Genomic DNA, 27,345 nt, shown 5'->3' with positions numbered 1-27,345 from the left:
GGCACAAGAAAAAGGACAGGAACAAAACACTTAACATGTCCTGGTGCCTCTTTCACCGGTTTATGCCTTATAAGATTCATCAAGGGCATTTCTTCTGAGCCTTCTCCTTGTGGAGGATTAGGTTTTACATGACATATCCACTCTAGAATTGGAATTTCCTGAGCCTTAAAATACCCTCATCAACATTAAGCAAGGAATATTAGGCATCCTCAACTTCTTTTCGGTAGGTGTGCCCTCCAATTTTGGATTGTAGTTCATTCCAGATATAGTCAAGTTGACAGCCAAGAATTCACATTATGATGTACAGCCTTAAATTCTTTTAATAATGAAAATAAAGACACCAAGAATACAACTCAATATAAACAGCTTTCAAGCTCTGGGATAGCAATACATACATAGAGGAACAACAAGAAATTCTGAATAGAATTCGTCCTTCTATTGGAGTCCTTAGTCGTAGTCTTCAGCAGCTGCTATCAGCATCTATTTCCATGCTTAGCTTCTACAACAAAAGTGATGGTAGATATTTAGACGCCAATATGGTGGAGGATGAAAAAGAAAACTATAGAGAATCAATTCTGACTGGTACTTCTTTTACCATGTATAAATTTTCTTAGTGCTATATTGTCCCTGATGTCACTTTTCTCCTAGAACTCCTGTCCTGAGTGAATAAAATGCCCATCTTATCAAAGGGACATGTATCATTTCTGTCTAGCTCGTGAGTCATTCAGTCTTTTGAGTCTATTCTTCATGACCACAGACAGGTCAAAGCAGAAACAATCATTTTTACAGACCACATGAAATGTCTAAAATTTTAGCACATAATCTAGATTGATCTTTCCTTTATACTCCTTGTCTTTTTTTAATGTAATTACCTAAAATAGGAGCTTTGAGCCAATGCAATATATTCTACCCCTAGGCCTATGGTCATCACTTCTCCTTGGGTACATTGGGCACCTCCATGAATTATGGAGTGAACAATTCTATAATATGAACAGACTTTCTGGGAAGTTAAGATGTCTTTAAAAAGTATTGTGAGTTTCTTGAGGAGCCTCTATATGTGTGATGAACAGCATGACCCTCCTACTGATCCTGCCCCTCCTTTGTTAATCCACTGACTAATATCTATCTGGTGTTTCAAATATACTTGGCAGGATATTTTAATCTTGATTCTGAGTTCCTCTTAGGAAGATATAGACGGTACAGCATTATTAGTGAAAGTATGTCACAGATAGTCAACTTTGAGATTAAATGCTTTTTATACTTCCAGTTTGTTCATTCTGGTGAATGCTTTCTTCTTAATAATATGAAATCTCAGCTGTCTGTATTAACTGCCACTACTCTCAGCATGATGAACTCATGAGATACTGAAATAGTAAGGGGCCAAATAAAACCTTTTATCTACAAACTATTTTAGTCATGGAGTTTTGTCATAGTAATAAAGATTTAACTAAAATAGCTCTATCCCTCCTAACTTACATTCAGACATTTTGCTTCTTGTACATGTAAATGACAGTGGCAGCAATTATCAACAGTAGTTTGGGTCCAAGAAGTACAGATACAAGGATTTTAGCAATAACTGATATCTTCAGTTCTGAAAATCGAGGAATAGGAAAAACCATTAGAAAAATTACATCAGTGATCTATTCTTGGTTCATTGGTTGACTCCTAATCTCAACAAAGCTCTGCAGAGCTTGATTGTGTTCTCTTTCCTATTAAATGCAGGAGCTCAACTTAGAAGATATGGTAAAGTGGTTGTCTACATATAGAAGAATAAAATTACTTGTAAGTTTATCATCCTGCACAGAACTCAAGTCCAAGGGGACCAAAGACCTCAACATAATATGGATACAATAAATTTCATAGAAAAAAAACTGAGAAGTACCCTTGAACACATAGGTTCTGAAGACAGTTTCCTGAACAAAACACCAAAGGCTTAGGCTATAGACCAACAATTGACAAATGGGATCTCATGAAATTGCAAAGGTTCTGTAAGAAAAATGAAACTGTCAATAGAAAAAAACAGCAGCCTAAATATCTGGAAAGAATCTTCAACAACCCTACATATGACTGATGGATAATATTCAAAATTTACAAAGAACTCAAGGAGGTTGTCACTAACAAATAACACAATTTAAAAAATGTTAATAGAGCTAAACAGAGAATTCTCAACAGAGGATTCTGGAATGGTCAAGAAACACTTTGTAATGTTCAAAATCCTTATTATTAAGGGCAATGTAAATCAAAACAACTCTGAGGTTCCATCTGATACCCATCATAATAGCTAAGAAGAATTTTAAGATATAGCACATGCTGGTGAGAATGAAGAGCAAGGGGAAAATTTTTAATTGCTGGTGTGAGTGAAAATTTATATAACCACTTTCAAAATCCATTTGGTGATTTTTTAAAAACTTGAAATAGTTCTACCTCAAGACCCAGCTATACCACTCCTCAGAATATGCACAAAAGATGATCTAACATCCCACAAAGACACTTGATCAACTATGTTTGAAACAGCTTCATTCATAAAACTGGAAGCAACATATTTGTCCCTCAACTGAAGAATGGATACATGTATATATATGGTAAATCTACACAATAGAATGATATTCAGCTATGGAAAACAAAGACATCATGAACTTTGTAGCCAACTGGATGGAACTTGATAATATCATACTTAATGAGGTAACTCAGTCCCAGAAGGAGAGGTGTGGTATATCCTCACTTATAAGTGGATATTAGTTATAAAATTCACTGAAGCTAAACAAGAAGGAAGCTCAAATCTTACTCAGAAGGGGGAGTAAAATTGTTATAAGAGGCAGATGGAGGGAGGAATGTGGGAAGGAGAGGCTTGTAGAATTGTGTTAGGACATCAGAATCAGGTATGGAAAGAATAATAGAAGATATGGCAAGATGGCTAGGAAAATGATTGGAAATGTGCAGATGACAGGCATGAGCAGATGATAAGATCTCTACGATGAGACAGAGACCTGAAACAAGGGAAACATCCTTGAATCAATGGAGCTGAACTTACCTATGACTCACTACATTGGGATTATGTGACATGAAGGGGTCACAATCTGTAGCCAGACACTAACCCCAGTGGAGTGATAGAAACACCAACACACCCCCAAAATTTCCAATCCAAAATTTTTCCTGTCTCCAAGAAATGCAGGAACTGGGAAAGGGAAGAGAAACTGGGGAAATGGCTGTCCAACAAGCTGCCCAGGTTAAGTCCCATCCCATGAGCAAGCAACAGTGTCTAACCCTACTAATGATACTGTTGTGTTTGAAGACAGAAACACATTGCCTTCTGAGAGACTCCACCCAGCATCTGACTCAGACAGATACAGACACCCACATATGAACAGTAGATGAAATTTGGGAATTCTTATGTATTAATAGTAGGAAAACTTGCAGGCCCTGACTGGGATGGGAACTCCACAAGAAAACAACAGAGTCAAGTAGCCTGGACCCTTGGGGCTCTTAGGGTCTGAACCACCAACCTAAAGCATACAGTGTTGAACTTAGTCATCCTGCACATAAGTAGCAGATATGCAGCTTGGCCTTCATGTGAGTCCCTAAGTACTGTAACAGGAACTATACCAAAAGCTGTTGCCTGAATGTGGGATATGTTCTTCTAGCTAGGTTGCCTTGTCTGGACACAGTGAGAAAAAAACTGCATAGTATCTTATAGACTCTGTGCCTTTATGATAAAGGATTACTAGGGGGCCCCACCCACTTAGATAAGAAGGAGATGGGTGATGAGAGAAGGATTGTGAGAGAAAGTGATTGTGAGGAGGCAACAAATAGGATGTAAAGTGAATAAGTAAAAAATGCAATAAGAAAAAGTTGCAAACTTATAGCACAATATTTGGTCAACAAAATTTTACACAAAGTAGATGAACCATCAAACTGAAGCTTTTGCAAGGAAGGTTGTATCTTTAGAACTTGAATGAATTCTGGCATGTTGCAGATCCAGAGCAAATTACTTTCCATCATATTTATACCTCTTAATAGCCAAATATTGTCTTCCTTTGTCCCTGACCAAACACCTTGGTGATAATTTAGGTAATCTGGAATATACATGCAGATGTTTTCCTTTGAAAAGTATTAACTTAGCAGATTGCTAGTTTCAACCAACCCAGATACTTTGGGATTAAGTCTCTACCAGATTTCTCTGCCAGATGGTAGCCCACTTCTTTCAAGTTTTCACCAATTAATGGCTTTCTTTCTTCTATTACTACACAAAAGTTATAAATTGCTTCCCCAGGGCAATTTATGTGGGCTTTTATGTGACCTAAATCTGTGTTCCTGAGACATGGTAACTGATAGTTAGATTCAGAATAAAACATTTCTTGCCTTCTTTGAGGAGAGAATTGTGGTTCTCTGTCAAATGTTAAATGATTTTTCAGAATCCCTTTTGTCAAAGACTACAGTTCCCACTCTGCTGGGAGAACTGATGCCTAGGGAGGGTTACAAGGTTAGTGAGATACAGTGATGCTCCTACTTGGTAGTACTTTCAATGATCCCTGAGAGAGTGTCCTTGGACCAAGAGGGTTTCAGTCTGTAAGGTACTCAGAAATAGCTGTGAAGAGGATATACACACGACAGAGAATGGTAAATGGAAAGGAAGAGAGTTGACAGTCTGCCTTGTTTAGATATAAACATCTGGAAAAAATTAGATTTGGTGGAATAAAAGAACTATAGTGAAGTGTAAAGCAGCCTGATGAAATGCTTACTGGAAAACATGCAAAAAGGATGAAAATTGTATATATATTAGTGCAGGAGTAAAGATTTCATGGTCTGGGGCCTCAACCATTATGTAGTCTATGTCTACCCTAGTGTATATGCCATCTAAAATTATTGTTATTTATGAAAAGCTAGTTTTAATTTTAAAATTAATCAAAGATTAAAATTTGTTTTTAGGACTAGAAATATGATGGTTTCATAGTTCACTGGGTGAGTTGATTTCATAACAGAGGTACTTAGCTCAATCTCCATCAAGCTATACCTAACAACACAAATAATTTGGTAACACATACATATAATCCCAGAATCTAGAAGATCTGAGTTGTCATTTCTTGCTTGCCCAAGTTCATAAAACACCATCTCATAGTTAGTTGTAAATATCAACTTGACACAACCTACAGTTGCCTAGGAAGAACATTGCAGTTAAGAACTTGGTAAAATAGTGTTGGCCTGTTGGTTGGTCTGTGGAGGATTGTCTTGATTCTTTACTGATATGGTAACATCATGCTCGTTGTAGATAGCTTCATTGCCTTAGACATTGGAAACAAAATTTTACATTTTTTTTATGCTCTTGATTATGGATTTGATGTATGAATTCCTGCCTTACTTTCCACATGTAACTTGCAATTGTATCCTAAATGAAACCTTTCGTCTCTTGTGGGGTTTTGGTCAAAATATTTTATCACAACAACAGAAATGAAACTATGTCTTTTTCTAAAATCACAGACAAGCAAGACTCAAACAGTCTTGAGGGGCCCATAGAAAGGAGCAGACACTCAACTTTGTGCATCAGAGTTATAATATAAATATAAGTGCTTCCTCCTTCCTCTTCACTCTGAAACAAATCTCAGTGGCCACCCCATCTCTCTAAGTAGTTTTATTGTCTTTCGAGGTCCTTCATTTTGATCATCTGTCTCCCTTGGTTAGACCATCTGTTTAATACATCTGTTGTTATCCACAGTCATCCAGAATAATCTCAATTCCTATATTTACTATTGAGTACTTTCTTGGGATTCTCTCCTGTTATTTTGGTCTGGAAAGTAGACTAACATAGAAGAATTTATATTCTAATTTTTAGTTCAGTTCTGATTACTGACCTGGTGGTGTTGATGATCATCGTGTAACCAAAGGGTACACTGGGTATAATGGTTTATATTAAACTGGCAGGCAACAGTTATACACAGAATATTAATTTTTTGCATTACCATAAGGAAAAGCATTACCATTTTTTCACATAAACCATAAAAGAAATTGATTTAAGAAAGAATATGGATAACATTCTCTATGAAGTAATACATTCACCAATATACCCATTATCAAATGACTGGTATGACTTTTTAGAAACATTAAAAAAATTGATTTCATCCTTTTAACACAATGAGGTATATTTCTTGAAGTCTAAACAGTTTAACAGGAAAAGCTGAAGAAAATTTAAGCATGAAAGTAAATCTAATTTTGGTGTGCACAACAGAGTATAAAAGTAATTTGAGACAAATTTCAAAATAGAGTCCATTTCAGTTCATTGTTGAGAAATACAGATAATTTCACTGAATGTAATTATGATTTTATTTTGAATGAAAATATCATTATTTACCTGAGCACCCACTGTGGACTGTATTTTCACTGAATGAGCACGCATGAAAGAGCCATAAGGGAGATCTGTTATATAGCTCATCTATAGCTCTTAGGATTCGTGTTTTCTAACCTCTACTGTTTTAACTGGCATATCAATAGATAATTAGTTGACCCAGAGTTAAAAGCCAAAAGGTTACAGCAAGGAATATATGCCAAGGAACCTGAGGTTTCCAAAAGTCACTGAAGTTGAGAATCTTTTGTGTTGTTTTAAGATAGGAAAGGAAAACATATTCACATGAATGGATCTCAATCTAATGGAAACTAATGGCTAGGATAGTAAGAAGTTGAGAAGAAATTCCTTACTAGAAAGTTTGCCATATACCCTGGTGATAGCAGTGTTCCTATGGACATTTAATTTTTCTTTATTTCATTAGACCAGATCACATGCATGCCCTCTCTCTCTCTGAATGTGTGTGTGTGTGTGTGTGTGTGTGTGTGTGTGTGTGTGTACATACATATATCCTGGGAAACTATATGTTCTCAAGTGACCTGTTAGAATTTCACTCTATTAGGACACAAATATTCATGGGAAATCTAAAATATAAAGATATGGTAAAGGAAAGACATGAATATAAGGATGTTCACAAATATTAGGTAAAACAGGTAAGAAGCAAGATACTAAAATTTGATGATACATTCCTTTCTTATTTAATCTATTAGTAGAAAGATTTGTGAGACTTGTGAGAAGTTTGGAATAAAATGTGATATTAGCATTTTACTTTGTAGTTGTCAGGATAATTCTACAATAATTGTGAATACTACCTTTTATATAAAGAATGAAGGCCAATTTACAATTAGCCATAAAGGTTGGGTGAAGACCTCAGAAGACATGGTAGCAGTACCTTGCTCCCTGTGATGTTCAGTGACCACCACAGTATGGGTTTTGATTACTTCTGGCTGTTGATCATGCTCAACCAGGCATGTGAGTACTGTGTCCTTCTCAAGAGCAGATATGTTCACCAAGAGCCAGCTGGTCGAGTTGTAAGTCCCATCCTTGTTTTCTACATATTTTAAGGGTATATCTCCTCCAGATGTATTTCCATTCTTTAACCAGGTCACCTGACAGTTCTTAGGATAGAATTTCTCTATCTGGCAGGTGACATTTATCAAATTCCATACCATTGTTGGCTGCTGGCTTATCTCCAGGGTGGGTGGAACTGAAAAGTACAAACAGAAGCTGATATATATGATTACAAGGCACAGACAGACTTCAGAGAAGAGCTGAATGCTAAGGATATACCCACATTGCAAAAGCATCATGTGTACAAAATGAGTGTTTTGTTCAGAATAGAAACAACATAAATACAACTCCTCACATACAGGCACTTGGGCTGTTGTGGAGTGAGGAGACTAATAAGTGAAATTTATAAGAATAGTTCTTGGGTACACTAGGAAAAAATAATTGTGTAAAAATGCTGTGCATAATGTATGTGGTTCACAATTAGTATAGGTTTAATTTCTTCTGTAAAAATAAATATAATTTCTTTTATGTAATGATCATATTCTATGATCACCAGCAACCTCCATCCCCCTGAGTAGTATATACAAGTGCTTGCTAGGAATTATGAACAAACAATTCTGACCAGGTATGAGATTGAGCTAAGATTCAAAAACATTTACCTCGGATGATATCAGAGAAGTGAGCAATCCCTCTGAGAGGGCCTCCATCTAAGGATATATGGTCCACCTCACAGATGATCTGAGAACATACATCCCTAGGTCCCAACACCACCTGGACTGTGCTGGAGACGCTATAGGAGACATTCTTTCTTTTAGGTTCCACAGAAGTTTCCACATGAGAGATATCATTTCCATTTTTGAACCACTTTACTGTGAGGTTCCGAGGAGAGAATCCATGGGATCTACATGTAAAGCTCACTGTCTGCTGAGGGACAGCTCTGGCTCCAGGACCCGAGACCATAGGGGGAGATGGTTTAGCTATAAAGAAACAACATATAGACAAAGATGTGACTTTGATGGCCACCACTGATGACAGCACATTTTGAAGAACCTTCCTAGATGTTATCCCAAGCATCATTGTTTATTGTCAGGATTTGGATTAATACCAGAGCTTGAGGCAATCACCAGACATTAAGTCTTCACCCTTCTCAATGTTTTTTTCCTCCAGCTTTTGTCCAGATCCTTCTGTGCTATTCAATGTTCTATGTTTCCACAGGATAGCAAAGATACCCAGGAGAAAAGAAGGAATGGCAAGGCCAGGTGCGATTCTCAAGCCAAGGAAAGCAATAACCCATGCATTTCAAATTTTATACCATTTATTCCTGCCTCCCTCTTCTTGAAACCCCTAGTCTAAGGTAAATGTTCCTAGATTTAGAATTATTGTAAGCCAGAAAATGATACATATAACAGAATCATTACAAAAATAGGATCCTTTCTCATTCTCCTAGCTATTCCCCCCCCCCTCTCTCTTTCTCTCTCCTGCTTTCTTTCTAACTTTATGCCAAGACTTAAATAATATCTAGTCTATGCCAAGAACTGAGTTTAAAATTGAGAGTCTAACCATCTGCATTGCATGTCCATTTATAGGTTTCAATTGTACCTAGTCTAATATAAATATCAGAGATCACCCTATATCAGTGAATTCAGATTTGGTTCCTTTTCAAATTATTAATTGCAAGGGAAACAGATGCACTCCCATTGATCAGACAAATAATCTCTAGTCCAAAAATCACACATACTGGATGTTGGGAGGAAGACAGTATGCCCTGTAGATGTCTTGTGCTGTGGTTATTATGTGTAACAAACTGCATTTGACAATTATACACAATTGTATTTGTACATATATGATTTCTTATTAAATGACCAGACAGAAAGATAAACAAGTGCTTTTTGAAATCAGTCTATCTAAATACCTTCCAACTAATGTCCCTACAGGTTTGAGAAAGTATAGCCAGTCACACTTTATTGGGAGTTTCTGAATGATCTGATACTGCTGAGATTTTGGTAAGCAAACCTTTGGTAAGATTAAGATCAGAGTGTATGTGGGTGAAGAAGTTAGACATCTTAAAGTCAACATTCATCTAACACTCAGCAGGTGATTAATTAAATCCTGATCTTTAACTAAAATGTATTACTATCTCTTTTGATGGGATTCTGGTCCATTTGAGCATGGCTTGGACAGGTCTTGCCCTTCTCCCTATTCCCTCTACCATTCTAAAATCCATTATATTGCATTCTTAAAGCTAGCCACCAAGGACTCTTTTGCATTTGGCCACTTCCTCCTCCTGAGGCTGATTACCAAGGTCAAGCAATCAAAATATTGAAGTCCAGCAACTAAAACTCCCTTTTAGCTTATACAATTAACATTCTCAATTAAAATTAAACACTTCATCATAAAACAAGATTTCCATTTTTTACCTATATTAATTGCTATTTTTCTATGTGTCACATCTGTCTCTTCTCTATCCAGAGGCAGTTCTTTCTTTTCTGGGAAAAAAGACTCCTCCCTGCTTTCCTTTCCTTTACTCTATCAGCCTCTATCTACTGCTTTTGTCTTTTATTCACAGACCTCTATCACTCTGGGATAATAAATTTTCATTGGGTTGATAGGTAGGTTTTGATGGACTCCTGAGATGATGTTTTTCCTAATACCCTTCCATAAAAAGTGGATTGAAAATCTCAGCCTATGAGAAACACTTAAAGAAATATTCAAAGTCCTCAGTCTTCAGGGAAATGCAAGTCAAAATGACTCTGAGATTTTATCTTACACCTAACAAAATACCTAAGATCAAAAACTCAGGTAACAGAACATGCTAGCAAGAATGTGGACAAAGAGGATCACTCTTCCATTGCTAGTGGAATTGCAAACTGGTACAACAACTCTGGAAATCTTGATGTTCCTCAGAAAATTGCAAGTAGATCCACCTGAAGACCCAGCTGTGCCACTCCGGGGTTTATACCCAAAGATGCCCCAACATTTCACAGGGACACATGTACCACTATATTCATAGTGGCTTTATTTGTGATAGCCAGCAACTAGAAACAATCAAGATATTCCACAATGGTAGAATGGGTAGAGAAAATGTGGTTCCTTTACACAACAGAATACTATTCAGCTATTAAGAGAGAGCACATCATGAGTTTTGCAATAAAATAGATGTAACTAGAAAATAACATTATGAGTGAGGTACCTCAGACTCAAAAAAGACATGTGCTCACTAATAAGTGGATATTAGTCAAAAAGTACATAATACTAAGGATACAAACGACAAAACTCAAGAAGGTTAACAAGCCCAAGGGTCCAAGTGAGGATACCTGAACCCCACTGGGAGGGAGAAGAAAGCAATCACAGGGGCAGAGAGTGGGAGAGACCGTGATTGAAGAGGAAACTGGGAGAGGAAAAGGGAAACATGATGAGGTATGAGGAGGACAGGAGTGAAGCCCTGATGTCCAGAAGACAGAATGTAATCAGGAAACCTCTGGAGTTAGGAGGTTGGAGGAACCTCTAGAATGTTCCAGAGACCTGGGAGGTAAAAGATGCTCAGTACTCAAAGGGAGGAACCTTCGATGAAATGCCCAACAGTGGGGATAGGGAACTTGTAGAGTCACCTCAAGTGGTGGGATGGGGTTGCCATTCCACAGTCAAAAACTCTGACACAGAAGTTTTCCTGTCTAAAAGAACTACAGGGACAAAAATGCAGAAGAAAAGGAGGACCAGTGACAGTTACAAATTGGGATCCAGCTCAGCATGAGGCTCTAAGGCCTTATACTATTACTGATCGTTTCTTGTGCTTACAGACGGGAGCCTAGCAGATGCCAATGGACAGAATTACAGGGACCCCTGTGATTGAATTAGAAAAAGGCTGGAAGAATATGAAGAGGAGGACAACCCCATAGGAAGATCAGCAGTCTCAACTAACCTGGACCCCCCAAGATCTCTGACAATGAGCCACCAACCAGGCAAAATACACTAGATGATATGAAGTTCCTGGCACATACACAGCACAGGACTGCCTGGTCTGGCCTCAATGAGATAAGATGCACCTAACCTTTGAAGCCTAAAGGATTGGGGGGGTCTGGTAAAACTGAGATGGGTGGGGACCTCCTCTAGGAGACTGAGAAATAGAATATAAGGAACTGTTGAAGTATGGACCAGGAGGGGTATAACAACTGGACAGTAAAAACAAATTTAATAATAATAAGAGAAAAAACTCTCAGCATAGAAAGATGAAAATGAAAGTAGAATCTCATGGCTAAGTATGTACAGAGAAATCTTCCTCTTCATTGCCGTTGTTACTAGTTTGAGGATCACTCACTTGTTTTTGTTTTGCAATTTGTGTGCATGAATAGCCAATCAGAAACAATAATATGTATCTCTGCTTTGTTCCTGGAACTAAAATGAAAATCACACATAAGCACAAGCTTTTATACTCTGACATCCTGTTTTTTCTTAGTGATCCTTTAACCAAATTTCACAGTGGCTTTCCCAGTATAATTACTTCCTCCAGAAGGGCTAATTATATAGACCATGAAATGGAAGAAGACAGAGCTGTTGTGGATTTTCTGTATCATTAAAATGGATTTCTGAGTAAAGGGAAGAAATTTCTTGTCCTGGAAATTGTTCTAATACAAACACATGCAATATAGGAAAGATTTGCCCTGACATTAGAGTTGAAGAGGATTCTTTTTGTTTGGACCTTAGGGACCTTGAATCTACTCACTGAAAGGTGTCTCTAGCACAATACTTGGTTTTAGGAGGTTGTGTGGAGCAGGATGGACCTTGCTGTTCTGAAGCATGAGGAGTTGTCATGTCTAAGCTTGATGTTCTCCCAGGTCTATCAAGGGAGTAACTTTAAATATCACCTTTTGGCTCAAATCACGTATATGATGTTTCAGATACCAAGACCCATATCAGAACAACTAAAGGAACATGGACCTGGAATTTCTCTTAGTTTATCAGGAAATTACAAAAGTAGCTGCCAACCATACACTAGTTCATGTCAATGAACCAAAAGTCTACATAGGAAAAATGAAATGTCCAAGATCACATGACCCATTAGTAGCACACTTGCAGTCATAAAACATTTTCTAACAGTCACCATTTTCTCTAAGTATGTTGCATGACTTCATTCCTTCATTAGAGCAAGTCTATATTCTGTGCTAGCAGTGACAGAGTATCGTATGCTGAAGATCTTGTTCTTGATAAATATCAAAGTGTAGCAGGGCTGGGAAGCATATCCAGGCATTTAGATTCAGTCCTCTTCTCTGAGGACCACTGCAGTTATGATTCTTCTAAAGGCCCTTTCTTCTAAAGGCCCTGACACTACCAGCAAAAAATATGTACTTGTTTTTTTCTTTTCTCATGGCTGTCATCATCACAAAATCATTGAACATGGCTGTTATCATCACAAAAGAGGAAACTGAGCATTGTACAAAAAGTACACTTCTCACCCCATGGCCTCCGGATACCAGACACTCACTGTTTCTCTGGGTAGTCATAGCATTCTCAAAATGGGCACAGGTATCCTCATTCTACAGAAGGAAAACTACGGGTCAGGTTCAATGAGTTAAAGGTATAACAGCCATGATATACCACCTGTGTTTTGACATGCTGTTGTGTTGAGAGATATACAAAGGCCCAGCTTTTCCCTCTGAATAATCTGTGATCATCACCATGTTTCAGATTAAAATACCAAGTCTGAAACAAAAACTGTCTATTATTCCCACTGTATCTCAGAGATCATTTCCTGTGATGTCACATTATTACCAAAAAGTAAGCTGCTGTCCTCCACTGAAGTGACTTCACTGACACTGCTCTATTTCTACACTAAGAATTCAACTTGAGAAATTCTCTATAGATCCTTGCTTCAGGTAGCTCTGGGCAGAAAGAGGCCTTTTGCTCTAGGGGACCTAGATTCCTGCATATTCTGATTTATTTCTTCTTCACATTTTCAATACTGAAAACAATTGGCAACTGTGTTTTGTGGTTGGTGCTCAGAGAATAAGTTATGCAGGAAGAAAAGCATGTGTGCTGTTTTACTCTATAGGGCAAAAGTTGTAGTCAACACTTGCCACTTCTTTACCTGTTTTCATGTGGTCCTTCTATGAACCTCAAAGTCTTCTCTAAAGGATAGAAATGAAATCACTTTTATAGAATATGATTATGGAGAAAATTACATAGCAGAGGTATTGTATATAGCTGTTGCAGTTTGTTCCCTCTTGGACCACCAGCATTATCATTAAGAGCATCCTTATACTAAATGACATGGCACATGAAGCTAGGATCACTGGAAGCTCTGGACTGTATTTTACCTCAGTCATTTCCTATATTTTGTATTTCCTAGAACTTCATTGTCTATGTTTATGATGTGTATGAATTCATGATGAACCTATTCTCCTTGTCTCTCTTCACTGAAGGGCTGTGAGAAGATTGCTACACCACATCCAAGTGGGGAAATGGTAACATGTTTATAAAGTAATTCACTATTAAATGCCACATCCCTCTTATTGTGAGGGCATGTTTCTTTATGGCCAGGGTAGCGAGCAGTAGAGTAACTCCACTCTAGAACTATGTGGCTGCTAGCTATGAATGACTAACTACTGTATTTATAGCCAAAAATAAAAACAAATGCAATATCCATGGCCTTCAATCTGAAATATGATATTTCTACCTGCTGCCCTATTGTTTATAATAGGGAACAGTCTTACAATATGGAGTGTGAGTATTGTTGACATTTGGATAGCTTTCTGATAATTACTGTATATTACAATCTGAGTTTGAGGGAAATCTTGAAATTTTGAAGGTAGTGATGAATAAACATGGAGGCTAGATTCGTAAATCCTGATTCAACATCTCTTGGGAATCAGGCACCTAAGTGGAGATAGTGCCTCTTGTGAGGACACCAAGGAGACAGCCAGGAATGAGAGGTGGATTCCATGACAGATCTCAACACTAACTGGATATGTGGTCATGGACAGGGTGCTGGAATACAGGTCTCACTTCTCTAACAAGATTGGACTGGATAATGTGGCTGACTGTCCTTCATGCTTCTGTCAAAAAATTCAAAGTGAGCATCTGGCTGCCTCAAATGGTAAATGAATATGATCCACATGGAGCATTTCTCCAGGTAGAGAGTAAACATTTTCTCAATCCTTCAGTGCCTTTGAGACTAGGTCTCTAATACAAAATGCTCTCTGACAGTACCAAGTCTAAGGCATAGCTTGCTGCCAAAATCCAGACCAGAGATGAGAGATTCTACAGGGAATGTGGGTATCTATGAAATTATCAGTGTGTTGTGAATGAAGAGGAAATGAGAAAATACACCCTTCTCTGGTTCTATTTTCTGCTTTAATGTAATTTCTTTCTTTGGGGGGTGGGGGGAGAAATACATCTTGGGTAAAATCTTCCTGTTTGGCAGCTTCCTTCCATTTTGTTAATATCTAGAGTTGGACCTGGCATGGCTATGCCACATGTTGTTTGGACAGAAAGAGAAGACTTAATCAGGTATGATGTTACACTATGGAGTCAGTAGGCCTGGACTTACTCTGTCCCTGAATAAGGTACTCATCTCTCTCATGGTTCTTCTGCAGCTACTAATCTGAGATAGACTGAGAAATATAAGTTCAGTGGGCTAGACAGACAAATGTATGAATTTACAACCACTTCCCCAAAGAGAAAACCTCTAACACATATCATGTCCTCTCTCCTTCTCAACTTTCTTGGTCAAGAGATGGGGTGAAGTGAACCAATGTGTATTAGCATCCCTCTACACTTGTTTTTTACTTGTTCACAGAGTATTGGACATTATTTGAACCTGTAGGAGAAATCAAGCATGTAAAGGAAAATGTATTACTCACCAAATACAAACAACTCAGTGCCGCCTCCAGACTGAATCTCAATATCAGGGTCTAATGTTCCTCTCTGGAACTTCACACAGTAGTAGGTACCCGAATCAGCAAGAGTGACATTACTAATGCGTATTGAAAAGTCTCGGTTGTCTCTCTTTATAGTATCAGAAACAGGTGTTACTCTGGGGAAGTGTTCTCCAGTGAAAGAATATACCAAGTGTCGACTCTGTCCTACACCCATGAACCACCTGATGGGCCCCACAGGGGTCAGAGATGTCACTGTGCAATTCAGAGTGGCTGACCCTCCAACACCAACAGAAACTGATTTCTCAGGTTGGATCACCTTCAGCTCTTTCATAGCTGCTCCTGCAGAAAACATCAGTTAGTGCTCATCCTGATTGAAAGCCAAAAACTCCTCAAGTTTGTTATAAAGAAAAAAAAAACCTGTTACTCACTAGAGCTCAGCATGTACATGAGCATTGTTCCTCTAACTTGGGCATTTTAATACAAGAATATAGTACAGAAAAGGAAATGGAGAATGGATAAAGAAATTGTGATACATCTACACAATTGAATACTGCAGAGCTATGAAAAACAAAATCATCAAGAATTTTGCAGGTCTTCCATTCAGAAAATTGTCTCCACTTCAGTAAAGAGTATTTACCAAATTCATGATTTAACACACATTGCATAAGACAGCATCATTCTCTAACCCTATCAGTGATACTCTTTTATGTTTGTATACAGGCCATGTTGTCCTCTGAGAGGCTCCAACAAGAAGTTGACTCAAACAGATACACTCACACCCAAACAGTTGTTGGATCTTGGCACCTTTTCATAAAACATGCTGAGCCCAGAGCTTTCACTTTGTTTTTGGATAATGGTTGCTCTAATCTACTGCCTTGGTGGCATCCATTAATAATCTTAGATCAGGCTCTTCATGAGAAGTATGAAGGATAGCCTCAAACTTTACAGCCACTATTAGTCTCAAACTGTTATGTCTGATGGGGAAACTCAGCTTCCCTAGATAAATGAAGACAAAAGCAAAAGGAACATCTAGATCTTAAAACTTTATGCAATGAGCTAGATCTAATAAACATGAGCATACTGTTAGGATAATAACTGATGAAGAACTAGCAAATAATTAAACCTGAGAGAAAGGAATTGCATTGTATTATCCTATGCAGTAATTAATATTTTGGCATAATTATTTACACAAAATTAATTTTTTCAAAGTTCTATAATTTGTTCCAACAAGAAATCGCCAAAGAATATACCAAATTTACCAAATATACCAAATAAAATAGTTGTATCAAAATAGCATAGTCTTATTAGCTTCTGGACAAAAATAACATAAAACAACAAACTGAAAAAGGAAGCAACTCTTAAAATTTTATGGCCTTATATATTGAAAAACAGGATTGTACCTTAAAATATTATTTAGAACTGGAATCTATAATGGAGACAGGAATAAAATACAGAATTAAAAAACAGTATGATAGCTTGCTGTTCTAGTAGGATTATCTAGAAATAACACATGTGTGGTATCTATGCCTCTGCAATACTTTTATTATATGTTTTTATCACTTATAAAGTAGATGATAAATTTAATTTTATAAAGATACAGTGGTGTATATAGGGAACTTTGCATATCAATGACATGTACCCAGGACTCACCTCATTTGTCACAAAGAAGTAAAGGATTAGCCAACAGCACTTTAAGAGAGTCCATTATTCAAGTCAAGGGACTAATCAATAACACTGACAGTCTGGGCTGAGGGCACTGAAAACTAAACTAAGTATCCAGATATTTGTGCAATTTTATTTTCAGAGGGAACTTGATAATCTCAGCTAATTTTGTTTGCATGGATGTGGACAATCATAGGGAGTGGGAGCATCGAGGAATTAGAAACTTCAGATGATAGAGGGGGACCAGCTGGAGTCTTTACAGCAACTAATTGGGACAATGCCCCTTCACCTTTACTATTCCATGTCCAGATTCCAGGTAGTAGTATCCCTGCACTATCTAAACTTGTGAAGTGCTTCTGACTTAATTCGGGTTGGGTTGTTGAAGGTCAGACAGTTCTTCATATCCTCATCTCTGAGTGCACAAATATCTCAGGATACTAGCTCAGAGGTTGCAGTGTCACTATTCAACTTACTCAGAAGACCATTGACAGCAACATGAAAGTCTCTCAATTTCCCAATAATTCAGGAGAAATGTGTTTCATCTCAGAGAAGAGTAGAACATATTTCATAAGAATAAGAGTCAAGTATGTTTAATCTCTTCTAGCAAAAGCCATGTGGCCCTTGATTTGGGCATGGTTAATGTTAGGACCAAGAACTGCAAGCCTTGGAATATTTGCTACCATGGCACTCCTTTTATTAGGCTCAGAAGATAAGATCTATGTTCAATCATCAGATAGAAAAAATCAGTTTAAAACCCAGATCATATATATCTATGAAATATTTCTTTTATATCATTTTTCTTTTTTTAATTATTGTTTTTTCTAATGGACTTTAACACATACATGTGTGACTCTGTCTCTACTTTTATCTTCAGTGCCATACATGTTCACAGAACAGCCTCTCATTCCTAGTGAGGATCCAACAAATATTTTTTCAATATATGAAGTGTTTAGTGTGATATCTTCCTATTTCATTGAAATCTGTTTTTTTTGTTGGTTATCTATAGAATAGAAACAAATTTCCCCAGGAGAATTAAATTTTGAAAAGTTGCATTCATATAAGGATGGAAAGAACTCAGGGAAAGGAAATCATTGACAATGTATTTCACACTAAAACTCATAGGATAGATCAAAATTTCTAGAAACATAATCCACTATATAAAAATCTCAAAGGAAAAAAAACACATGACATTTCATTAGATGCTGAGAAAGTAGTTGACAAAATTCAACACCCCTTCATTGGAAAAATCTTGGAAAAATCAGGAATTCAAGGCCCTTACACTAACACACTAAAAGCAATATACAGAAAACCAGTAGCCAGCAGGAAACTAAATGGAGATAAACTTGAAGCAATCCCACTAAAATCAGGGATTAGACAAGGCTGTCCACTTTCTCCCTACCTAGTCAATATAGTTCTTCTCAATGTCCTATCCAGAGCAATTAGACAACAAAAGGAGGACAAAGGGATACAAATTAAAAGGGAAGAAGTCAAAATATCACTATTTTCAGGTGATATGATACTATACTTAACTGACCCCAAGAATTTTGCCAGAGCATTCCTAAACCTGATAAACAACTTCAGCAAAGTGACTGAATATAAAGTTAAATCAAACAAATCAGTAGCCTTCCTGTGCTCATAGGATCAACTGGCTGAGAAAGAAATTATGGAAATGACACCCTTCACAATAGTCACAAGTAATATAAAATACCTTGGTGTGACTCTAACCAAGCAAATGAAAAAAAAAAAATTTGTCTGGTAAGAACTTTAAGTCCATGAAAAAAAGAAATTGAAGAAGATTTCAAAAATAGAATGATCTCCCATGCTCATGGATTGTCAGGAGTAATATAGTAAAAATGGCCATTTTGCTATAAGCAATCTACAGAATGAAAGTAATCCCCATCAAAATCCCAACTCAATTCTTCATAGAGGTAGAAATAACAATATGTTGGTGGTTGTTTTGTCCTATTGGCAGTGTCCCTTGCCTTACAAAAGCTTTGCAGTTTTATGAAGCTCCATTTGTCAATTCTTGATCTTAGAGCATAAACTATTGGTATCCTGTTCAGGAACTTTTCCCCTGTGCCCATGTGTTTGAGGATCTTCCCCACTTTCTCTTCTATTAGTTTCAGTGTGTCCAGTTTTATATGGAGGTCCTTGATCCACTTGGACTTGAGTTATGTACACAAACACAATTAGAATGTGTACAATCAATGCAACTTACATAAATACTGTAGAAGAAACAAAAGCATGTTTAATTTAACAATTAAAAGAGCCTTAACACATGTGCTAACACCTGTTTAAAATCCAAATCCTGCCTCAACTTTATCTCTTGGTATCATAATATTATAGAGAACTGCAGCATATATATATATATGAAAATGTCCACTACCAGACTTCCAAATGAAGACTATTTTGGTCAAGCTTCAAGAATGGCATATATAACTTGATCATGCTAGCCCTTTTTTCCCTGGGAATACATTTACTCCTGCCCCTCCTGTTGAAGCTTTTCTTTAATAACACCAACATGTTGGCAGCCAAAGTACATGGCTTGAACCTGAAAATAGACCCCAGACAGAGTTATTAAATTAACAGGCTGGCAAGCCAAGGGTGGGTAAGATTCTTCACAGAGCCTTACCAACCTAAGACAGGAGTACATTATTTTGATTAATGCACATCCCATGATGTGTAAGGAAGGCATTCTTGTCAGAATGACCTAAAACAGGCTCAGTCTTGTTAATGAAATAAAAAAGTCAAAGATATGGAGAACATTTGGGGCTGCTTGGCAAGAATCTGACATGGGCCAAGGACAAGAAAATGGGTGGCTTGGTAGGAATACAACATTGGCCAAGGACAAGGAAGTAGACTTCAGGCAGGAATCTGACATTAGAATAGAATAGAGAAGTAATTTCAGGCAGGAATCTAAATATTAGGCTAGAACAAAGAAGTAATTTCAGACAAGAATCTATATTTTAGGCTGGAACAAGGAAGTAGGCTCCAACATATAACAAGGACATATGTTCCACTATGGTCATAGCAGCCTTATTTATAATATCCAGAAGCTGGAAAAAACCCATATGTTCTTCAACAGAGGAATGGATACAGAAAATGTGATACATTTACACAATGAAATATTACTTAGCTATTAAAAACAATGAATTCGAAAAATTCTTAGGCAAATGGATGGAACTAAAAAATATCATCCTAAATGAGGTAACCCAATCACAAAAGAACAAACATGATGTGTATTCACTGATAATTAGATATTAGTCCCAAAGCTTGCAATACCCAAGATACAATACACAGACCACATGAAGCTCATAAAGAAGGAAGACCAAAGTGTGGGTGCTTCAGTCTTTCTTAGAAGGAGTACCAAAATACTCATGGGAGCAAATATAGAGAAAAAGCAAGGAACAGAAACTGAAGGAGGGGTTGTCTGGAGACTGTCATATCTGGGTATCTATCTTTTCTGCAGTCGCCAAGGGTGTATGCTGATGTGGATAACAGGAAATGCATGCTGATAGGAGCCTGATATAGCTGTCTCCTTAGATGTCTGCTAGAGCCCGACATATACAGAGGTGGATGTTCACAGATAGCCATTGAACTGATCATGAAGTTCCCAATGGAGGATTGAGAGAGAAGACTGAAGGAGCTGAAAGGGTTTGTGGACTCATGGGAAGAGCAACAATGCCAACCAACCAGAACTCCCAGGGTCTAACCCCACCAGCCTGGGAGCATTTAGGGAAAGACTCATGGCTCAAACTGTATATGTAGGGGAGGATGGCATTGTCAAGCATAGGTGGAAGAGTAAGCCCTTGGTCTAGTGAAGGCTGGATGGCCCAGTGTGGGGGAGTTTGTGGGAGGGTAGGTTGGAGTGGGTGGGTGGTGGCATATCCTCATGGAAGCAGGAGGAGGGGGGACAGGATGGGGTACCTGGGTGGGAGGGAAATGGGGAAAAAGATTACATTTGAAATATAAATAAAATATTCAATTAAAAATGAAAAAATAACACAGAAATGTTATAAGAACACGTTTTTGTTTTGGTACCAGGTGTAGAATATGGGGCTTCATCAGATTGTCCACAGCAGCTGACTATGACTGGCCGGGTGCTCTAGCATGGGTGTAATTTTGCCAGTGGCAGATAGTTTCTGCATTTGTATGATGCTGGAAATTCTAGGGACTTTTCAGTCCGAATATAAATGATAGGGCCCTGAGAGACAGGGTGGTTGTTTGGTGGTTGCTGGTTGCTGTTGGACATGCTTTATTAAGTAGTCACATACAAAGAAGGAACATGAAGAAGAAATTAGATATCCTAATAGTGAAGATCAAACTTGCCCCAAGGATCTGGATCTGGACACTCCTAATCAGCAGGAAGCATTCTAACAATTATATTACCCCTTTTTCCTCTATCCTTTCTCTCTCCTATCTAGTGTTAGGGGTTGAAAGTATGAAAGACGAGGGGTATGGAGAAGAATGGAAAAAAAAAGAAACCACAAAGTAGTAAAAAAAAAAAAATAGCTTCAGATAACATTTGAGAAAAGTTTCAATTACTTTAAGTAAAGTAAGTTTTTAAATTATGATAACAAAGGCATAAATTATGAAAGAAATAATTTAAAAAGAGGTCTTCATTAAATTAAAAAACTTCTATTTGTGAACATCAATAAAAATATGACATATATATATGTATATATATACATATATATACATATATATATATATATATATATGTATATATATATATAAACTTGTTTTTACTTTGTAGTGCTGGCCTCCTGCTTCAGCCTCTTGAATACAAGGATTACAGAAGTGATTTACTGAACCCTCCCCCATCACAGGCCGGAAATACCTTGTTTTCTACAGTGGCCCTTAACAACCCAGTTGGAGTCATCCACCTTGGCTTCATGTTCAACTTCCTACAGGAATTTAGAAGAACAGACTGCCCTGCTGAGCTTGCCTTGTGACACAATTCAGCTGAAGCAAAGGATGGGTTCGGTGGGCTTCCCCTATATATACACAAAGTGCCAAATATTAAATTCTGAGTGTTGATCAGAAAAAAAAAAACCTGCATGGTATTGGTACAAAGACAGGGAGGCAGATCAATGGAATAGAAGACCCAGAAATGAACTCATGCACCTATAGTTACTTGATCTTTGACAAAGGACCTAAAAAAATCCAGTGGAAAAAACACAGCATTTTCAACAAATGGTGCTGGTTCAACTGGCAGTCAGCATGTAGAAGAATGCAAATGAATCCATTCTTGTCTCTTTGTACAAAGCTCAAGTCCAAGTGGATCATGAAACTCCACATAAAAACAGATACACTGAAACTAATAGAAGGGAAAGTAGGGAAGAGCCTTGAATACATAGACTAAGGGAAAATTTTCCTAAACAGAACAAAATATGGCTTGTGTTCTAAGATCAACAAATGGACCTCATAAAATTGCAAAGCTCCGCCAGGCAGTGGTGGCTCACGCCTTTAATCTCAGCACTTGGGAGGCAGAGGCAGGTGGATTTCTGAGTTCGAGGCCAGCCTGCTCTACAGAGTGAGTTCCAGGACAGCCAGGGCTACACAGAGAAATCCTGTCTCAAAAACCTAAAAAAAAAAAAATTAAAAATTAAAAAAAAAACTTGCAAAGCTCCTCTGAGGGAAAAGACACTGTCAATAGGAAAAAGAAACAGAGAGTAACTGATTGGGATAATATCTTTTCCAATCTTACATATAATAGAGGTCATATATTGAAAATATACAAAGAACTCAAGAAGCTAGACTCCAGAGAACAAAAGAACCCTATTAAAAATTGAGTAGAGAGCTAAACAAAGAATTTTCAACTTAGGAAATGGCCAAGAAAGACCTAAAGAAATGTTCAACATCCTAAGTCATCAGAGAAATCAAATCAAAACAACCCTGAGATTCCAAATCACACCATTCAGAATCGCTAAGGTCAAAAACGCATAAGACAGCAGATACTGGTGATGATGTGGAGAAAGAGGAACATTTCTTCATTGTTTGTGGGATTGAAAGCTGGTAAAAAACACTCTGGAATTCAGTATGGTAGTTTCTCATAAAATTTGACATAGCATTTCCTGAGGACCCAGCTATATCACTCCTGGGCATATACCGAAAAGATTCTCCAACTCATAACAAGTATACATGCTACACTAGGTTCATAGCAACCTTGTTTATAATAGCGAGAAGATGGAAAAAACAGATGTCCTTCAAGAGAGGAATGGATACAAAAATTGTGGTACATCTCCACAATGGAATATTACTCAGCTATTAAAAAATAACTTCATGAAATTCCTAGGCAAATAGATGGAACTAGAAAATAACATCCTGAGTGAGATAGCCCAATCACAAAAGAACACACATGGTATGCACCCACTGATAAGTGGTTATTGGCCCAAAAGCTTGGAATACCCAAGTTACTATTCATAGACCACATGAAGCTCAAGAAAAAGGAAGACCAAAGTGTAGATGCTTCAGTCCTTCTTAGAAGGGGGGACAAAATTCTCACAGGAGAAAATACTGATACAAAATGTGGAACAGAGACTGAACAAAAGGCCATCCAGAGACTGCCCCACCTGGGAATCTATTCCATACAGTTACCAAACCCAGACACTATTGCAGATGCAAAGAAGGGTTTGCTGACAGGAGCCTGATGTCTCCTGAGAAGCTCTGCCAGAGCCTGACAAATACAAAGGTGGATGCTCACAGCCAATCATTGGACTGAGCACAGAATCACCAATGGAGGAGTTAAAGGACTGAAGCAGCTGAAGGGGTTTTTATCCCCATAGGAAGAACAACAATATCAACCAAGCAGACACCCCAGATTTCCCAGGGATTAAACCATCAACCAAAGAGTACACATGGAGGGACACATGGCTCCAGCTGCATATGTAGCAGAGCATTGTTGAAGACATAGGATGTCATTGTTGAAGCCTCAATGCCCCCAGTGTGGGGGAATGCCAGAGCAAATAGGTAGAAGTGAGTGTGTGGTTGTGGGAGCACTCTCATAGGAGCAGGGGGAGGCAAGACGGGATGGGGGATTTTCAGAGGAAAAACTGGGAAAGGAGATACCATTTGAAATGTAAATATATAGAATATCCAATATAAAAACAAAGACTGTTCAGGCATCCCAACTCCTTCTCATTCTCACTCTCTCTCCCCTTCTTTCTTCTCATCTCCCGATTTTTTTTTTAAAAGCATCTTCAATAAATGGCGATGGTTTAAAAAAAGTTAATTTTTTTTAAATTAACTGGGAAGCGTTATTGCTAAATACATTACTTCCATCAGACAGCCTGAGTCCAAACTATAGTTCTAGACATTTCAATTAGTGTTGTTTGTGTTTTTAATTCTTTTTTTGTATTTGTGTCAATTTGAAAAGATGATTAATCTGAGATGTTGGTCCATATGATATGGGAGTAATTCCCACAGAATCTTGGAATGGTGTATGTTATAACATTAAAACGTAATTTCTCAGTTGGTCTGCTGAGTCATGACATATTCAATTGACATTGAATGATCTGCACAGAAACATGGAGCTAGGTAGAGTTTAATAAGCTCTGTCTAGCTTTAGATATAGATGGGATCTGTATATTAATATTTTTGCTGAATTAGCTTTTGGTTGATTTAGAAAGTATCTGGGATCAGCAATTCAAGTGAATTAATATTTCCTCTGACTCATTGTTTCAGAGTTATGTGTTCTGAAGATTGACTGTTTCCAATGGTCTCAGTTTAGGCAGAGCCTCATCATAATGATGGTGTGTGATGAAACCTCTGCTCATTTCGAACTAGCAGAGAACACTGAGATTCAAATAGGGATGTGGGCAGATGCAAGTGGATTTCTGAGTTTGAGGCTAGCCTGGTCTACAGAGTGAATTCTAGGACCGCCAGAGCTACACAGAGAAACACTGTCTCGAAAAACCAAAAAAAAAAAAAGTTAAAAAAAAAAGTCAAATAGGGATGTGGGTTACATGTTACATTCAAAAGCATGTCCCATTTACCTTCTACTCTCTTAGACATTATATTGTAAATAGTCCATCATCTTTCAAAGTGGTACCATTATCTGTTGAGAAAGTTTTAACACACGGGTAATTTGATATATTTGAGACTCAAAGCATATTTGTGCTAAACAACTTTTCAGGACTGAAGCAAATTTCTAAAATAATTCAACCAATAAAAGCAGAATGATATGTTGTGCTACATATCACAGGTTAGAATTTTCAACTTTCTGTCAGTGCTGTTGCACTCTGGCCTAGAGAGACACAGGTATTTGGGGTAGAGATACATCAGTCAAACAAAGTGTGGCTGGAACATAGTGCATAAAAAAAGAACACAGCAAGGATACACAGTCTTCTTCACTGAGCTATTGCTCTTCATTCTTCACATCTATTGGTATAGTTCTTGTTTAGGTAAGCTATAGACTGAGCAATTTGTATTTAAATATTTAGGAACATACCGATAAGTATGAGCGTGTGTGTGTGTGTGTGTGTGTGTGTGTGTGAGAGAGAGAGAGAGAGAGAGAGAGAGAGAGAGAGAGAGAGAGAGAAGAGAAAGAAACTTAAAGAAGCAAAGAGGAACCATGACTTTTGAAAGAAGGAAGGAAATGATGTAATTATTAGTTTCAGAAACTATAAAAAAAACTGTAAGTTTCAGAAAATGTTAAATCATCTGCAAGACTTATCTCTTTCTGGAGACTCTGGTGAAGTGAGAATGTAATTAGGAAATTTTAAAACCCAGACTTTTACAAGGTTAGATGGCACAACATCTCAACCAAAGTGGAGCTTGTGGATGCTAAGATCAGATCTAAATCTATAGAGTCAGCCATGGAATCTTATTCATCAGCCAAAAAAAGGACAGAGAGAGAGAGAGAGAGAGAGAGAGAGAGAGAGAGAGAGAGAGAGAGAGAGAGAGAAGTGAAACCTAATAATACACAGGCTCCATGCAGAGTGTCACTAATCCTGACTGTCACAAATAGAACTAACTGAAAGTCACTAGAGAAGATCAAAAAAAGGGAGGTGTGGAAACTGTTTATATATTGAAGCTATAATTTCACATGCCAGTACAGATAGTTCTCAGAATTCTCAGAATTCTGTATCTATTTTGTGACAATGTTCTGACCTATCCTATGACAGTTCAGGTAATTAACTGGAGTCCTATACTTTTGATGGTAAGAGTAGATCAGAGGCAAAGAGATGATTCTATCCTTGGTACATGCTCACCTTTACATCCCAGCAGTAGGATCAACAGCAGGACACCGTGAGGGATGTGGGTCCAGGAGTCTAGGAGATGCATGGTTTCAGTTAAGAACCTTGTTGTGCTCAGAATCTGTTCTCATGAGATCCCAGGTTCTTATATTCAGATAAAGGAAGTGCTGTGGCTTATAATGGTCATGTCAACATTGTGTGAAAACAGGAACAATACTGATTATTTTGAAATAGATAAACAGTGGGACACATGGCTAAAAAGAAAGAGTTCTTATTTATCATTAGTTTTTAAAGGAACTCAGATGTATAGCATAATTCTTTCTCCTTCTCTCGAACCAGAGGTGGATCCATGTTGTCTCAAGGATCTTGTCTTGGTAATATATTAGTTAGAATCCAGTACAAAAGAATATGTCCCAGATACCTAATACTCAAGATATTGTTAATGTATGATGTATTCTTCCCCAGTTTCACATAAAATTCTCAGTTGGGCCCATTATAATATTTACAAGAGCAGCTCAGTGCCGGAGTAAACCAGCTGTTCTCTTGGAATGATACTTTAGATATTCTCTACTGATATCTGGCTAAATGTAGTCCAAGTGACACTTAGGAGTCTTTTTCCTACACAAGCAGAGTAAAATATGTTATAATTAGTATTATTTGCCAACTTCTCAAGGATGAAGCAAGTCTCCAGAGACATCCGTGAGAAATTGTTTAAGTTAGACTATCTCTTAGCCCATCTGTGATGGATTGTCTTTAGTAAATGGATTTGGAAAACGTCATCAGAATTTTGTGCAAAATATAGTCCTACATGGGGGATCTTGAAGTGTAAAATAGAGAGAGCCAGTTGTGTACTAGCATACATTCATTAATTCATTGCTCTCTGCTATGGTCTGTGGGTATAATGTAACACCTAATTTCAAGCTCTTGCCATCCTGAAGTCTCTGCAATGAAAAACTGTAAATTAGAGTTGTAAGTCCAATAAACCCTTGATATCTTAAGTTGCCATTGCCAGGGTATTCAATAATATCATTTTAATTTCTTCTAGAGAGCATATGGCAACACTTTATTAAGTGTATGCTTAATGAAGTATGAAAGCATGTATCATACTGCAAAGAAAATTGAGAAGACTGCTTATTTTTTCATTTTTTGAAATTAATATTTTATTGGATATTTTATTTGCATTTCAGATGTTATCCCCTTTCCAAATTTTCCCCGATGGAAACCCTCTATCTCATCCCCATTCTCCTGCTTCTATGAGGATGTG

The 27,345-nt window shown here is 37.5% G+C and overlaps 1 protein-coding gene across 2 annotated transcripts; it reads right to left on the bottom strand.

Annotated features, from left to right (window-relative positions):
- Positions 1 to 310: 310 nt before the first annotated feature.
- On the bottom strand, positions 311 to 26,222 carry LOC117718801 (signal-regulatory protein beta-1-like). 2 transcript variants are annotated; one of them, XM_034516715.2, is made up of 6 exons: positions 26,097 to 26,222; positions 15,202 to 15,558; positions 8,005 to 8,322; positions 7,227 to 7,541; positions 1,477 to 1,591; positions 311 to 499 (listed from the first exon to the last, which is right to left on the bottom strand). In XM_034516715.2, exons 1-5 carry the CDS (start codon positions 26,167 to 26,169, stop codon positions 1,479 to 1,481), a joined length of 1,176 nt encoding a protein of 391 aa, XP_034372606.1. In that variant the 5' UTR covers positions 26,170 to 26,222; the 3' UTR covers positions 311 to 499; positions 1,477 to 1,478. The 2 variants fall into 2 exon arrangements, with proteins under 2 accessions (XP_034372606.1, XP_034372607.2); XM_034516716.2 differs by lacking the exon at positions 1,477 to 1,591.
- Positions 26,223 to 27,345: the final 1,123 nt, after the last annotated feature.

Source organism: Arvicanthis niloticus, chromosome 13 (assembly GCF_011762505.2).
Source record: "Arvicanthis niloticus isolate mArvNil1 chromosome 13, mArvNil1.pat.X, whole genome shotgun sequence".
NCBI lineage: Eukaryota > Metazoa > Chordata > Mammalia > Rodentia > Muridae > Arvicanthis > Arvicanthis niloticus.
Note: the sequence above shows the minus strand (reverse complement) of the source record. Positions and strands in the feature narration are given on the sequence as shown.

Bases quoted from the DNA above. Each gene is read 5' to 3' on its own strand.
- LOC117718801 (XM_034516715.2), bottom strand. From the start codon at position 26,169: ATGCATCTCCTAGACTCCTGGACCCACATCCCTCACGGTGTCCTGCTG. The intron at 8,323-15,201 runs GTGAGTAATACA...GTTTCTTTATAG, and splicing joins CACTGAGTTGTTTGTATTTG to CTAAACCATCTCCCCCTATG. The intron at 1,592-7,226 runs GTACTGCTACCA...CTCGATTTTCAG, and splicing joins TGAACATCACAGGGAGCAAG to AACTGAAGATATCAGTTATT.